This window comes from Trachinotus anak, unplaced genomic scaffold (assembly GCF_046630095.1).
Source record: "Trachinotus anak isolate AG129_WGS33_773 ecotype Australia unplaced genomic scaffold, CSIRO_AGI_Tana_v1 ptg000016l, whole genome shotgun sequence".
Taxonomy (NCBI): domain Eukaryota; kingdom Metazoa; phylum Chordata; class Actinopteri; order Carangiformes; family Carangidae; genus Trachinotus; species Trachinotus anak.
In genome coordinates, this window is record NW_027273867.1 from 14,626,284 (window position 1) to 14,642,301 (window position 16,018).

The 16,018-nt window shown below is 41.8% G+C and overlaps 1 protein-coding gene across 1 annotated transcript; it reads right to left on the bottom strand.

Annotated features, from left to right (window-relative positions):
• Positions 1-4,348: 4,348 nt before the first annotated feature.
• On the bottom strand, positions 4,349-10,975 carry gmpr (guanosine monophosphate reductase). Its single transcript, XM_071499373.1, has 9 exons — positions 10,558-10,975; positions 7,912-8,031; positions 7,328-7,411; positions 7,027-7,200; positions 6,847-6,928; positions 6,051-6,157; positions 5,421-5,463; positions 5,133-5,292; positions 4,349-5,018 (listed from the first exon to the last, which is right to left on the bottom strand). Exons 1-9 carry the CDS (start codon positions 10,642-10,644, stop codon positions 4,838-4,840), a joined length of 1,038 nt encoding a protein of 345 aa, XP_071355474.1. The 5' UTR covers positions 10,645-10,975; the 3' UTR covers positions 4,349-4,837.
• Between the last annotated feature and the right edge of the window lie 5,043 nt (positions 10,976-16,018).

Below are 16,018 nucleotides of genomic sequence, written 5' to 3' on the forward strand. Positions count from 1 at the left end.
CACACACAGAGTAATTCCACTCAAATTATCTGCAATAAACAATAATAATCCTCTAGCATTACAACCAAAAACTCCTCCTCTCTGCCCGTAGTGAAAACACAATTTTGTCATATAGGAAAATGTTTTTAGAAGCGAATATACCTGAAACAGTTAGTTTCAACTAACACTATTTCCCTTAATCATAAAGTTAAGTTCTTTAGAAACTGCAGTTTGCAACATCAGTTGCTAGTTTTCAGGGAAGTGTCTCAAATATGCAGTAACTGAACATAACCCCCAGAACCTCCTCTGTCCCAACAGGTCAGAGTCAGAAACTCTGTTGTCATGCTGGAGGTGAGCAAATGTCACGTGTCACATGCACCTGAAGTAACCAGCAGACGTCTTGACTCGGCCCAGGCCTGCCTTGTTGCCATGACTCCCGTAGTGACCTCGCTAACTTTGTTTCAGGTACCCAGTCATAGCCAGCCAGCCTCACAAGCACCTCCTCCTGAGGCAAAGCAATCGATTAACCCTCAACAACCGTTAGCTACCTTTCAGTGTGGCCTGGCCTGGATATAGCAGGGTCGGCCTGGACTGCCTGTTCCCCTCATCGCATCATCTTTTGATATTCAGTCTCCTTTTCACGACTAGCTTATACAGGTCATTGTGTTTATAGTAGTTCAGTGGAAATGCATGCTTAATAATAGACTTTGAAACAAAGCAATCTGACATGTAGACACGTTCTGAATGCAGGAGAGGGAACAGCACCTCACAGCAACAACTTCTGAGGGTTTGGTGTAGTTTTCATTTTGTTAAGATGATCCCAAGTTTAACTTTTGTTTGCCCCTTTGAAACGTACCATGATGTGCAATACTTAGACCCCCCCCCACCCACCCCCCTTTGCTGTGCCAAGTGTATGTAGCATAGTCCTTCTCCAGTGTATCTTCCTTGTTAATGGCTTGTGTATTTTACTGTCTGCTGATGTGTGTGTCACATCTGTAAAACAAGTCAGGATGTTTGTGAACAGAAACAAAACCAATGGAGAGTTTGTCCGTACCTCTCTTTCCCTTTTGTCCTTGCGGCCTTCCTAAATTTGAGTGTGTGCGAGACTGTGTCATGTCTCTTTAGTATGTATGTGTGTGTGTGTGTGTGTGTGTGTCTGCACCATGCGTCACATGTGTAGTATGCGTGCTTATGTATACCTGGTGTTCAAATTCGTTTGAGTGTATGGTGTGTGTGTGTGTGTGTGTGTTTGTGTGCGTAACGGAGTGTTTTCTCCTCTAATTGTCTGTGAGATCATAAACCCTGACCCTCAACGGTTCACGGTGAGACCCACAGAAAAAAAGAAACCTCATTGTTAGTGGGGACCACTTTTTGTAAAAAAAAGAAAAACCAAAAAAGAAAAAAAAAAACTACCAACCAACAGAGATGCACATGTAAGTAGATGTAAAAGACTTGATAATGTTTCAGCACTTTCTAATCCTAGGATGGGCTTGGTCTAACCCCTCTGTCTCAGACCGATACCTTCCCTAGGGGTAACATTCATTCAAAACAGACAGAGAGAATGAGAGTGAGAAAAAAAGTGGGTGAATAAGGATGAAAACAGAGAGATGGCTCAGTTTAAGTTTTTGCACATCACCTTGCCGTAACCTTGTGTTTATCTGTCTGTGCTCCATCTCGCTTGGCGCCCGGCGCGTTCTTGGGTCCAACGGGCCGAGGTGTTAGGTGATTCCTTGGTTCTTTTCTACTAGGAAAACCTTTTCTCATGGAATGCATCCCTTCTTTTGTTGTGTCGGGTTTGTTTGGAGTCCTTTCCACACTTACACCGAACAGGCTGTGCTGTTAATTAGGTTCCGTTTTGTTCACATTTTTGAGTTCTAATTTGGCGGATGTGTTTGTCAGGAGCTCAGCACAGCTTGGTTTGGTTGTGGTGTGAAAACGGTGCGTACAAACCTTTGCTTTTTTTTTTTTTTTTTTTTTTTGCATTATCCTTGGTGCAGGAGCTTTTTCTGTGTTTTTGGTCTCCTTGTAGCACTCAATATAATGTCAGGAGACTTGAAACTATGTAGAGAATGTGTCATTGTTGAGTTTTTATGACAAGCTTCCTCACTGGAGGAACACTGCTAATGTCTTTTTTTTTTTTTTTTAATTGGCTTCTTGCACAACTTGACAACTAAAATGAATGTTGGTGTGTGAGCTTTGACTTTTCGATCAGAAAAAAAGGCATGTGTGCTCTTTGTTTCTTGATGTTTGTATTTTCATTTTGCAAAAAGGATGTTTTTGGCACTTTGTTGTGTTTTAAAAGTGAACAGAATTCGATCAGGATTCCTTTGTTTTTCTTTTTTTTTTTCTTTTTTTGTATGATGTCTCGTCAATGTCCATAGCGCTGGATAACCAACTCAGGCAGAAAGAAAAAAAAAAAAAACTTGTAGAGGCCCACGTAACAGTTTAGTTTCACCCCAATCAATTTACATAGTGGGCTGTTTGATATGGGTTATAAGATATGTAAATGTATTACATATAATTTGATATGATTAACTAATGTCATTATTGACAATTAACTATGAATTATTATTATTATGATATTATGTGTATTATGCTGGAGATGGCTTGGATTTCTCTTCAGTGTACTGAACGTCTTTAGTCTGCCTCTCTGTGCAAGGCAACAAACACTTCAGCAGGGAACAGGCTGTACGCTTCGTGACCTCTGACCCTGCCCACTGCCAAGGAGGGGGTGGAGCTTATCTGTCAGCTGTGGCTCAGTTGATTCCTCCCCCTGTTCTGAACATTCAGCCCTGAGGCTAGCAACCAGGCTGTCTAGATGTTTCTCTGCTAACCCGTAACACCAAGTACGGAACTGAAACTTTCTGGCCAATGGGATGGAGGCAGAGAACTGGACATCAGCACAGACCTGCACGGACAGTCTGGCCTGCAGGGAGCTGCAGCAGTTCCCAGCCAACTTGTTTGTACTATATTGTACTCACCAAGTCCCTGTGTCTCACCACCCCTTTCCTCTATAGCAATGGAGAAACCCTGTTGGTGTATGTATTTGAGAACTGTACAAATGCACCTCTTTGAAAAAGAAAATGAAACCTTGACATATCTGGAATAAATGGGCAACTTGTGTCTTTATTTGAATATCAACAGCAATGAACACTGCATGCACACATTTTGATATGGATTAAACCCCCGTTTAAACCTTAACGTCTCATTAACAATGATATTTTTCCTCCATTTGTTTGGCTGAATGCTGAAGTTGAGCAGACAACAGCCCCCTCTAGTGTATAACAGGTTGTGTGACACCCTGCCACTTCAGACTTTGAGGAAAACAATGGTTGAAAAAGCTCAAATGTCATGGAAATTCTTTGTTGCTCTCATATACACAATAAAATATACATGATTTTGTGGTGACAAACTAAATCACCTGGCCGGGTTGAGGATATACTGAACCCTTGAGTGCAAGTTAACAACACATCTGTGTTTTATAATTCTGGAAAGCTCCAAGAAATCCAGTCTCTTTCCACTCCAGTACTGAAGTCATACATAAATGGACTTTACGTCAGATTTTAAGGTTGATGTTGTAGCCACAGGCAGAATGTAATTTGAAAAAGATGACAGCTGATGTGTAAACACCAGGCTGTATATACCAGCAATAATAATTATGATTGCTTTGTGTTTGAGCATCTTTTATTGTTTGCCCTTCAAAGAGGTCAGTGTAGAGCTTCTGGTACTTCAGTGTCTCTTCCCCTTTGTTAAAGCAGGTAACCGGTAACACTTTGATACTGTATTTTATGTGTGGGCCTTAGTGTTATCACAACATCTATCCTCAAAATGTGTGTGTTGAAACAGATCAAACAGGAGTTTGTGGTGCAGGGAGAGGAAACACAGTGATCATCTGCTGATTATTGATTATTTATATTTATTATCTCCATTTTCTGTCTTCATTGCAACAACTGAACAAATGAAATTGTGTTGTTTAAAGTCCAGTCCGTATTTTGTAGTTTTCGTTTTGTAGTGTTCAGCTGTGTCGTTGCTTAGCATGACCTTTCCCTGAAGTTCCATGCTTCAAGTACAAGAGAGCGGCTCTTCAATGCAGTAGAGGACACACATCTTGAGACGTCCTTGATTTAAAATGTCAGGCACAGTGGAATCAATGAAGGAGACTCAGGTGTGACTATTTTATACACACACACACACACACAGCAGAGTAAGCCATGTCAAATATACCAAATGTTTGGGTTACACAAGTCTTCATGTTCATCTGGCTCACCACCAACAAAGCTACACTATTCAGTTGTGTGTCATTATGAACATGATTTACACGCTATGGAGAAGCTTCGCAGAATGATCAACACCAGTGAGGAGATTAGCAGAAGGTTCTGCATGCAGTTTATTGCGACACCATTTCACCAGTGACAGTTTAAAGGGAAACGTCTCTGGATCTTGCATATTGATTTTCACATTCAGTCCAACCAAATGATCTTAGCACAGAGTATCAGACACCTCCTGCTGAGTGTGTTTACATGCAGTGTGTTTCATGTAGCTCACATTCTTGATATAATGTTTATCTAGAAATACGCAAGTTAAAAGAGTGTTAAGAAAGATTAGATCTGAAGTAGTAGCATGGAACATGACATTTGCACATGGCCCATTCAAAAATTCAAATCAGGAGCCTGTTATCATGTCTGAAAGCATGTAAACGCACTCGCTGTAGGTCGACAGGAGCACTGTGATTTTTTATTTTTATTTTTTTATTTTTATCACAACCTAATCAGAACTAACAGCTTTCTGACAGCAGATATCCTGAGAGAGACAGGTTGTGTGTGTGTGTGTGTGTGTGTGTGGAGGCATGTACACCCCACTAAGTGAACATTTGGCTCGACTGTTGTGTGACGCGGATGAAAGTGGTCCGTCTGCTCAGCTCTTTGAGCTTGGCAGCGCCCACATAGGTGCAGGTGGAGCGTAGTCCCCCCAGCACGTCACGGATGGTGTTCTCCACATCCCCCCGGTAGGGAACCTCCACTGTCCTCCCCTCAGACGCCCTGAGAGCCAAGGATATAAGGGAAGAAGTTTGTTGTTTTTTTCTTTTTTTAGTTAAAACAGAACTCAGTGAGTACAGTTCCCTTCATCCAGGTTTTAAATCTGCAGTCTCTCACCTGTACTCAGCAACTCCACCCACGTATTTCTTCATGGCTGTGTCGGAGCTCATGCCGTAGAAGAGCTTGTACTTCTTGCCGTTCTTCTCGATCACCTCCCCGGTGCACTGGTCGTGGCCAGCGAGCATTCCTCCCATCATCACAAAGTCAGCCCCGGCGCCTCAGGAGCAAAGAAGAGTGTTAGATTTGTAGCACATAACAACATTAAATCTAAGACAATAAATGTGAACACAACAAAAACTCTGTGTGTGTGTGTGTGTGTTTGTGTGTGAAGGTTTGCGGTCTCACCAAAGGCCTTAGCTACATCTCCTGGGCAACTGCAGCCACCATCCTGAACAGGGCAAATATACAAATCAGTCTTATGTTCTCACGTTAAATCATAGGTCAAAAGTAAAGTCTTTATTGTAGCAGTCTTGGAAGACTGAGGATGCCCCCTACTGGCTGCATCCCAGCATTACTATTATTATTATTATTATTATTATTATCAACATTGGAAACTATTGCAGTTCTAAACTCCTGCTGAATTTACCTGCAAAATGATCTTAAAATACACATTTTTTTTACTGTAATTTCAGCAGTTAAAATCTCTAAGCTCAGGCTATTATACTGATCTACACTATATGGATTAGTTAAGGGTCCTTGGTTATTATTTATTTGCTCCTACCCAATATCTTCTACATGGATGGACAGATATTTTACCAATAGATTGATGAAGGACTGCTTTTTGCCTAAAGAGCCTATAGTTAATTACATTTTTGTTGGGCTGATGCCCACAGAAGCAGTAACTCCTCTCCACCAGCTGAATAAGATCATTTTACCAAGTACAGCCTACTTATTATATACTCTAATACTGATGATACTAACTTCAGTTGTCCTGGCTGCCCATTGTTGTGTATTGTACCTTCATATGGGACTTACAGAGATAATGTGTCCTTTGAGTCCATGGGCTGAGTCTGCACACTCTATAACAGCACTGAGTTGTGGGTAGCCCACTCCTGTCTTGATCCTTGTCGTGCACACAGAACCTGCGACATTACACATTACGAATTAGAGAAGTCCATCTGCATATAACTATCCCCATCTGTGTGTAGGTGCTGCTGTTGTCAGAACAGGATCCTGCTATCTTTCACATCTGGTGCTCTCAGGTCAGGCGGCTACTCCAAAGACACAAGGCAAAAAAAAAAAAAAAAAAAAACAACACCAGATGATCTGAAACACTGTCTGAGTCATGTAGAACAAGCTGCTTAATAGAGGTATGTAAATGCCAGTCCATGAGGAGATTTAGCCAGTGCTCACTGGGACCCTGAGTAATTCTAAAATGGTCTATTAAATCCATTCTGCTGCATTAACAAAGGCTAAGTACCTTGTAAATGCTCTATTGTCTGTACAGCAACCTGAGAGCTTCAAGGGTAGAATGCATTCAGTGATTCTGTAATGTATAGATTGTAACTTTATGAGACTATAAATTAAAAAGTACTATAAACCATGACATCCACTGTTGTTCAACTTATATATGAGTTAAGTCACCACCAAAAGTAAAACCTGCCTATTTAAGGTTTAACTGCAATTTGTAAGTTACATTAGTTTAACAGCATGTCTCTGTCTTCCTGGCTCAGCAGTCCCAGCCATTTATATGTGAGGCCTGGGTAGTTTTGTGTTGACTTAAGAGGCAACACACTCTTCAGACTATGGGCAGACACACTCAGCCACCCACCTGGACCGATGCCCACTTTGATGATGTCGGCTCCGGAGAGGATGAGCTCTTCCACCATCTCCCCTGTTACCACGTTACCAGCCTGCGAGGCAGAGGGCATCAAGGTTGACACTCAGTCTTGGGTACATAACATCCCATTAGCCACAACTGCCAGAAAAGGTGGTGCACTGTCTCTCTTACCATGATGGTGTGTTTGGGGAACTTTCCTCTGACTGTCTTAACAAACTCCACAAAGTACTCGGAGTAGCCGTTGGCCACATCCAGACAGATGTACTTGAGGGCAGGGACGGCTTCCAAGATGGCACACAGCTTCTCCAGATCTGCATTTCCACTGCCTGAGCTGGCAGCTAGATGCTACAAGGAGGACTCAGAATTATCTTTTGGGGGAGAAGATCCTTAAAAATAAAATGTGTGTAATCATGTTGCTGTTGGTAATGAGGAGCAACCTACTTAAAAAAGAAAAAACCACTGGCGATCTTACCTCTAAGCATTCTGGATGATTAGCAGCAAAGTTTTTCCAGTCCTCTACAGAGTAGTGTTTATGAATGGCTGTGAAGAGTGTGTGCTACAGAGAGAGACAAACAACAAGAGGGGGAATACACAAGCACCTTAGATATTGTTGGCAACTCGGCGCCACAAGTTGAAGCAAATTTCACCATTTTTATTTGTGATATTTCTTCCTACATAAGCCATCATGGTTTCAACTGGGGCCATGTTGGAAAAAAAAAAAAGCCATGATGAGCACTAAATCATTCCATTCATTTCAGACTTCTGAAATAAAGATTTCAGACACTTTGATGTCCCATGTCACCCAGCAGTGCCACAAAAGAAAACAAAGCAAGCAGATGTCTTACTGCTTCTAGGACAAGGCTGCTAATTCATGTTTTTCCCAAGGCTCCCAACAGCAATCTGGCTTTTGTTTTGTGATCCTGTGTCATATACTTAACACAGAAATCAGACACAGACACACACACACACACAGATCTTGGCAGGGACAGACTGACAAAATTAAAAACACAGTGATGCTGTTATTTATTTTCCAGCCATTCGCTGGTGTTAACTCACTTTGCTGAGGACCTGTGCCATCTCAAATGTTCCTGTGGTGTCCATGTTGGCAGCGATGATGGGGATGCCAGTGTAGGTCTGTTTGGAGTTGCGGAATGTGAAGGTCCTCTGAAGGTCCACCTGTGGGCCAACAGACGAGTTATTCTGGAAACTTGTTTAATGAACATGAATCATTACCTACTGGGGAAGTGCTTTGACTCTAAAGCTGACTCCGCAGATTTACAGCCTATGTGGCTCATGTTCTGAGTCTGTGTGGCCATAATGGGCGTGCACTGAATCATTTAGATCTAGCATTAGCTTAGCTTAGCGCTGCTGCCTGTAATGTGATAAGCTACATGAAAGAAGCTGCGCTCATTGTGTCACACTGGCTGCTCCTTTTACAGGAAAGCATTTGTCTGTAGTCATGATGCAAATCAAGCTAAGATTCCTTCAGCTATGAATAAATCTTATTCCAACTGATGCTAACAGATGTTACAATGCATGTAACACATTTCTCTTCATACAAATTAAATAGAAAATATAAAACAAACTGGGAATGCATATTGGCTACAGGGAAGGTTAAATGGACAGTAAGAAATCAAATTTGTTATGTGTTAGAGATTTCAATCCAGCAACTTCATAGTGCTGAACACTAAAGCTGAGGGAATATCTATGCAAAAAAAAAAAAAAAACTAATTCAGCTAACAGTACAAAGTGTGCCATAACCTTCACAGTGGAACAAAAAAAAAGAGGCCGTAACTCATAATGGCGGGAGAGAGAGAGAGAGAGAGAGAGAGAGAGAGAGGAAAGTGGTGAAAGGAGGGATGGATGAGGAGGGTCCAGTCATCCGTATCCATTTCCTTGTTGCAGCGAATCAATACAGGGCCTCTTCTGTCGGTGTACAGCACACTGACTCAGCAGGATGCTCCAGTCTAGTCCCCGGTAAATCATGACAAAGTATGACACATGAGCCAAACCATATCAAGTAACAGATACCAGGAGGGGTTCATCAGGTGTCAGTCTGTGTTAGCTTCAGTGTGTCAGGTATTTACTGCTTTCACAGATTCATTCTGGGGTTAGACCCTCAAAACATCTGGTCTAGTTGATACAGATGTACATCCATACAATACGAGGGGCCTAAATACATTTACTCTCATCTTCTATCATTTGGCATGTAGCAGGTATTTTTGTTGACTCCAGAGGTGCAAAAAAAAAAAAGAAAACTTGTCGGAGTCAAGATTTAAGATTGAAGGGATGTTTCTCAGTAATGGTGTATCTGTGCCTCCATGATGTTCATATCCCTTATGCCTCTGCTGAAAACAACTTTGTGGCCGTCTGCTAAGCTTAGCTTTGGCAGGTGGATTTCTGCTCCTGTTAGATGCAGTAATAATTCAAACAGGAGCGGGCAGAATGCCAACAGAAGGATGATTTCTGAGTGCATGGGCCATTAGATTTGGCTGCAGTACTGGCACGCTGCAATGAATCATCTTGTGCAGACTCTAGACATCTGAAATAATTTCAGTTCTTTTGGGTGTTTTCTTAAAGATGCCCAAGATGCCTATTATTTGGCTCAAATCTTTTGAATAAAATAAGTTGCAGTGGGAAAAGAGGATTTCATTTAATGTAAAGAATGAGGTGAAATATTCAACAAATGGGATAAAATATCAAATCGGTATTCACACTCATTACGAGCTCAGAGTGATCTGGAGTACCTGGTGTTCTCTGAGCTGTTATCTGTGTCAGTTATCCTGATGCCTGTGTGGTGGTGTATGGAATGTGCTCTGGTTGACTGTACCACACACAGTACTATTTTTAAATAGGTTTTCTCAGAAGTCTCCAGTGTCTCATGTTGCTTGCCACCTCTCAAAAGCCAACTCCCACGCACTTCCACCTTCCACCCCAGATCTAGTGCCACCGCACCGTCGTGTCGTGATCTCGGTTCAGTACCAGTCCCTGGTCTAGTGACACAGAGCTAAGTCGAGGAAGCTGTAAGAATAAACAAGGAGAGAATTGTTGCGTCCCAGCGAGCCAAGTCAGTGGGTGCTGGACACAGTGTGGCCTGTTTAACCTGCTTAAAATGGCAATAATCCACGAAATCAAGTTTGTTCTGGTTAAAATCATCTGTTTCATCTCTGACTCTCTACTTTTTCTTTTGTCGTTTTGTTTGTAGTCGCTTACTGTTTATAGCTGCAGGTACAAGCTAACCTTCTTTTCTGTCCTTTAAGAAGGTCACTCCACTATTACATGCTCATGCAGGATAGTTTTTTTTTTTCACCACAGTACAAAGGCAGTGGACACCTGCTGACTTACACAAGACAAGACAAACGAGTAGAAGCAATATAGAATTACACTGAGCTGAATGACTCTCGTCAGCTTTACTGAGACATCATTTCATCAGTCATAATGGCATGAAAGTAGATAACAGGGTAAGAAGGCCCAGAAAGCTGCACCCCCAACGCCCCCACCCCACCCCACTATCCGTCCCCATGTATAAATAGTTAACATGTCTCTATTGCGTCACCCATCATAGGCGTAGGCAAAAGTGTACCTCCTGAATGTGAGCGGTGAACAGATTAAACTCCTCCTGAGAAGCACTGGGATCTGATTGAACTATAGATGTAATACTTGGATTACATTATCAGAGTGCAGGTAATTAAGTGTACCAACCTCTGAGCGGCTCTTCAGGCTGCTCCTCTTGGGTCTGAAGAGGACATCCTTGAAGTCCAGCTTGAGGTCTGCGTCCACTCGAGGCATCTTGGATGCCCAGAACCCTGATGACCGGGATGAGGATGATGAGTATGCGGAGGAGACTCCCCTGAGGAAGGCAGCAGCAGCAGCAGCAGCAACAGCAGTGGTGGTCGCTGGTCCCAAGCCCCAGCAACCAAACCCGAACCTCCAGGCGGCCAGCGTATTTATAGCAAAGGGGGGACCAGCCCAGCCCCAGCCCCCATGGCTTTATTTGGGCCTGGACTCCTCTCTCTCTCTCTCTCTTCCTCGTTCTCCCTCTGCCTCTCTGTCCCCCTTGCTCTCTTTCTCCCTCCACTCCTCCAGCGTTCTCTCTCTCCCCCCTCTCCTTCAGCAGAGTGGCAGGAGCAGCAGTGGCCAAGCTGGCAGGCACGCCAGGCTGTCCCAGCTGCTGACGCATACATACACACACACACACACACACACACAACACACGGGAGCACTGCAGTGGGTTGCATGCTGCAGTGCTTAAGAGCACACCTGCTGTCCAGTCGGGGCATTGCTCCCTCAGCTACTAGCAGACAGGATGGAGACAGGGAAGGAGAGAGAGAGAGAGAGAGAGAGTGACAGCAGGAAAAGAGTGAGAGAGAAAGAGGGATGTGGGGACACAGGAAGTCAGACTAAAGCAGCAAGATAGGCTGTGCACTGTGAGCAAGTCATTAATAAGTCATGTGGATAGGATGGAGTCCTGAATGTTTGCTTTGTTGTTTCTTTGTACATGTGTTTTTATATTCATCTTTCTTTGATCGAATGTGTTTCAATATTTAATGCTTCTGTTCTGTCTCCTGCTCTGCTTTAATATTTTTGTCATCTATGCACACCTAAGAAAAATAAAAATAAATACTTTAAAACACATTAGCTAAGGGCACAAAGTTTAACCCTTTGACACACCAATAACTCAGATCCCTCCTGTTGGACGGGGTCTAAGAGCTGGTTTTAAAACATATCTAATGGTCTGTCACTGTACTCTGTTTCCTTATTGTGGCTTCACTCGGATGTTTGACTGTCTCAGAATGATGCATGTGCAGAGTTTGATACTCAAATGTTGTTTTCAAATTCATCTGTCGAAGGGGAAAGTTTCTGGACGCTCACCTTAAATCTAAGTTGAAGCTGTGCATGTATATGAGCAGGAATTTACAAAATCATAACTGCTTTAGATGCCAGTCACTATAAATATAAACATATATTGCTGTACACCCGTAAAGTGAAAATGGACTTTTCAGTGGACTACAGGGCACCTTGTGTAGTAGTAGAGTAGTAGTAGCAGTAACAGTAGTAGTAGTCATCATAAGTATTTTTATGTGTCTTAAAACATGTGTGGTGGTAAGTATTAAATATTTAGTCTTAAAAAAAACTGTAGGCTAATATTAGGAATTTCTAAGTGGGCCCGAAATGCAAAACTGAAACTTAAAGGTTACACAGATGCAGTACTTTCTGGAGCAAATACAAATTGTGACTGACAAGAGAATCCTTCAAATGCAGGATTGCTATACTTTAGCAGGAGAGCAGTGGCAGTGCAACCATTTCCTAGAGGAATTAATGAACATATGAAGGATTCTGACCGGCTTCATGTGAGCGTGATCAAGTTATTTGGCATTCGTAAACTGCATTTACAAAATACTCACAGTTTTAAGTTAAGTTAAAGTTAGTTATTTTTTTCGTTTTGGGTTTTTTTTTTAATTCATGCAGAGCTGTTAAGTACAGAGTCAAACCAGTAGATGTCAGCAGAGTTACAGGAAACAGCTGCTAAATGATGTGCAGACTGAGTGCCAGGGTCAAAATTCATTAAAGTGTTTCCTGGCAACTAGATGTGCCTTTGTGATATTTTTGTGTCTATTTGCCACAGCAGGGTTGTAGTGTTTCTGACTGGGGTTTCTTTGTATTCCCGCTCAATGCGCGAAGCAGTTTTTCCTGAAAGCATGAAAACTGTGAAAATGAATTTTGTCCACAAGATTTTCTCATTTCCTGCACAGCAAGCCTGCAACAAAGAAGTAGAGAGAACAGGGTTTCAGTGTAAACTCTGTGTTTCCATTTGTGTAAAGAAGTCACGTGTAGCAAAGGTCGTTTGAGCTAACTACATTTGTAAAAAATTGACTGAATTCAAATATAGACTTGCATTGAAGTAAATTGACTGTGTTTTTCTTAAAAAACACAATACCATAAACATGATTGACACTGGATCCAATGATTCTATAACCTCATGTCTGATTGGTAGGCCTATAACTGATAAATTCATACTAATCCACAGCTCTGAAGTAAACAACTGCTATAAACCCACTGCTCTTTAACCTCTTGTGCATGTCACACTGAACTACACTGATAAGAAGGTGCTGAATGAGGTCGGCCCTCTAAAGGCTTTTATAGTGGTTATACTGATAAGAAAAGAACACTTTGGCTTTAACTCTCTGTACTCCATGAATCCTGCGTCAGCTTGCTTCAGCCACAGCTGGAGTCTCAGGTGTTCGTCTGAGGTGAAGTCTGATGCAGGAAGTGGGTGAAAGTGCAGCAAGGAGCTAGCTGTTTATGTACATGCAGGTTTTACTGCTTGTGTGACAGGAGTCACTCTCACTGTTTGAACTAACATACTTAAAGTTTTACTTAATGTCCAGAAACTGACCTGCAGTATATGACAGAGTTTGGTCCTAAGGGCTGCGTTGTAAAAGTCTATTTCTTTTTTGCTTTTGCTGTCTCACCTGAGTGGCTCTAGAGATATCGAAGCAGTCATGTTGATCAACCTTCACTTTGGTCCTGACTGAATTATCTCAACAACTACTGGATGGATTGTCATTACATTTTCTGCAGACATTCATGGATCCCAGATGTTGGATCTTAATGATTTTAGTGACTTTTCCACCACCATTAGGTTCACATTTGTGGTTTTGAGTAAAATGTCTCAACAGCAGTTTATACTAAACATCATGGATTTAGCCTTGTCATTATGAGCATGTTGGCCCAGTACACACCCCAGTTCCATGGCCTCTGTCTGGTCCGTACTTCCACATCGGGGTAGATTCAGGCTGTTATCCTCCGTTGGCTGTTACTGTGTTTGCTGACAGCCAGAAGACCACGGCCTCACAGAGCACCATTAGCGTGGCTGTGGATTATTTGTCATGTTAATATGCAAATATTTTCACAGTGTTTATTTGACAATCACCATGGTCACTATCCATTATGCAAGTATATCATAATCATAAATAACATATTCATACTTGCCAGAAAATAGCATCAGGAATTAATTTTTCTAGCTGCATTAGCTTTGTGTGGATCTGATAGTTTGTGACTTTCATAAGGAAGCAAGTCTATGCCCTCCATGCTATCCTTCATGACTTAGAAATACATTCTCAAAACAATAAGACTTAAAAATATCTCTTCATCTTCAAAGTGTTTGCAGTGACTGAAAAGCCTCTGGTGTCTATATTGCTTCAGACTCTAATATGACCACAACAATATATGAGGTGGACGTTCCTGTGACAAAAACTTAAAATTCTCTGCATAGGGAACATTGTGTAGCCTTTGACTGTCAATCTTTTTACACCAGTCTAAAACTTTTGAAAGAATGCATACACACATACAAATGCACACACACACACACACACACACACACACACAGAGAGAGAGAGAGAGAGAGAGAGAGAGAGAGACTAGACTGCTTTAACACATACTCAGTTACCAGCTGATGGTGCCATCAAACACATTTAGACGAGCTGTGTTTCCCTTGACGGTCTGTGTCATTGGGCCAAGCAGATGTGAAAACCACATGGCAGTGGGTGCGGTTGAAGTTGGTGAGAATCTTTGAAGTTCTTTTCCTGGCATGAGTTGAAATGATAAGAACTTAAAAATTCTATTTGTTTTCTATCTACGTGACTCAGGTAACGAGGATGAAGGAGAATCTCCATCAGGGAATATGCACGGCTTCGCGTTGCGAAATTTTGAAGCGATGAACTAGAAATTTGCATCCAGGAGACGACATCAAGCTAAATGTTCAGCACTTTGTCTCTCTCAGTCGACCCTGGCTTCTGAATGGATAACACTTAAATGGGCATAAGTGTAAAAATAACAATAACAAGCTCAAACTGTAGAGAAGTAGGTCAAAGGCCATTCTGGGTTAACAGCAAAGCCTCAGAGACACCCTGTGACAAGTAGACTTTATGATGCTATTTTCCTACATGGACTACCCTCCTCACTGCCTCATAACTATAACATTATCTTGTCTATTAAATTAAATGTTATATAATTGGACTCTACATGATAAACCCATTTCTTAAGTCTGTTTCTAAAATCATAAACAAGCTCTTAGCCCGAACAGTCATGCAGTCAGTGTTGACCAAGGCACAAGCTTGAGATGGCTTGTGTCACCACATATGGTGACTGTTTGAACTGGTAAAAATGAAAAGTGAAATTCTGAGGTTCATTCGGTGTCAAGCTGAACTCTTTGTCATTGGGTTTTGGCAAGTGGAGTAAACATCAGAAGCAGATGTTTCCATGAGAGGCGCAGGGAAACGTGCTCTCAGCATGTAGCCGTGAAGTCATTCAACACTGATAGCAGCAGTGCAGGCCAGAGGAAAAAATCTCTGCCAGGGTATGAGAGTGGATGCAAAGGAAATGAAGTGCACAGGCCAATAAACACACCGAGGGTCAACAGTGAAAATTGTTAGATAAGGTTTCGTTATGACATTAAGTACAGAATGGGATTTTCACAAATTCAAACATTGACAACAGGGGATTTCTCTGAAGGAAATAGCCGATGATGCTATTGTTAAAATCATCCTGTTTCCTATCATTCATACTTACTCTTAACACAACCTCACCTCAGTAGTTTAGTTGAGCTACTGTAGCTTTTCCTCCACCTGTAACAAGGTATACGTTAGCTTACAGTTTAGTGTGGCTGCATACATTTCACTGATAAAAATGGGTCACAAACCACACTGGTGTTTGAATTTATTGACTATTGCTTTTGGCCACATCCACACTAGAAAAGGGATATTTCCAAAATAAGCTGATACAATGCAAAGAATGTTTTGTGAGCATTTCTTGGCAGAACATTCAGAGATATGTTTGAATCTATTATGGGCTTTAAATAGAGATTTACTATGAAAATGGTGAACATATCCTCCAGTTGTCTCAACAAATCATTAAGAGGGCTGAAGATGCCCTACATGCCAGAGGCCTTTTATTGAAACCTGATTTAAGTAGAACATAAATATGCAACAGATTAGGCAAATCCAAAAACCTCTGTTTTCAATGAAACCACTAAGCCCTTTTAGTTTCTTTTTCTATTTTTCCTCTGACATCGGCTCTGCATGCCACCACCCACTGCAAAATCCATATTTTGTTGGATATTTCTCAACAAGAGATTAATGCAGTTGTATGTGGTATTAGATAC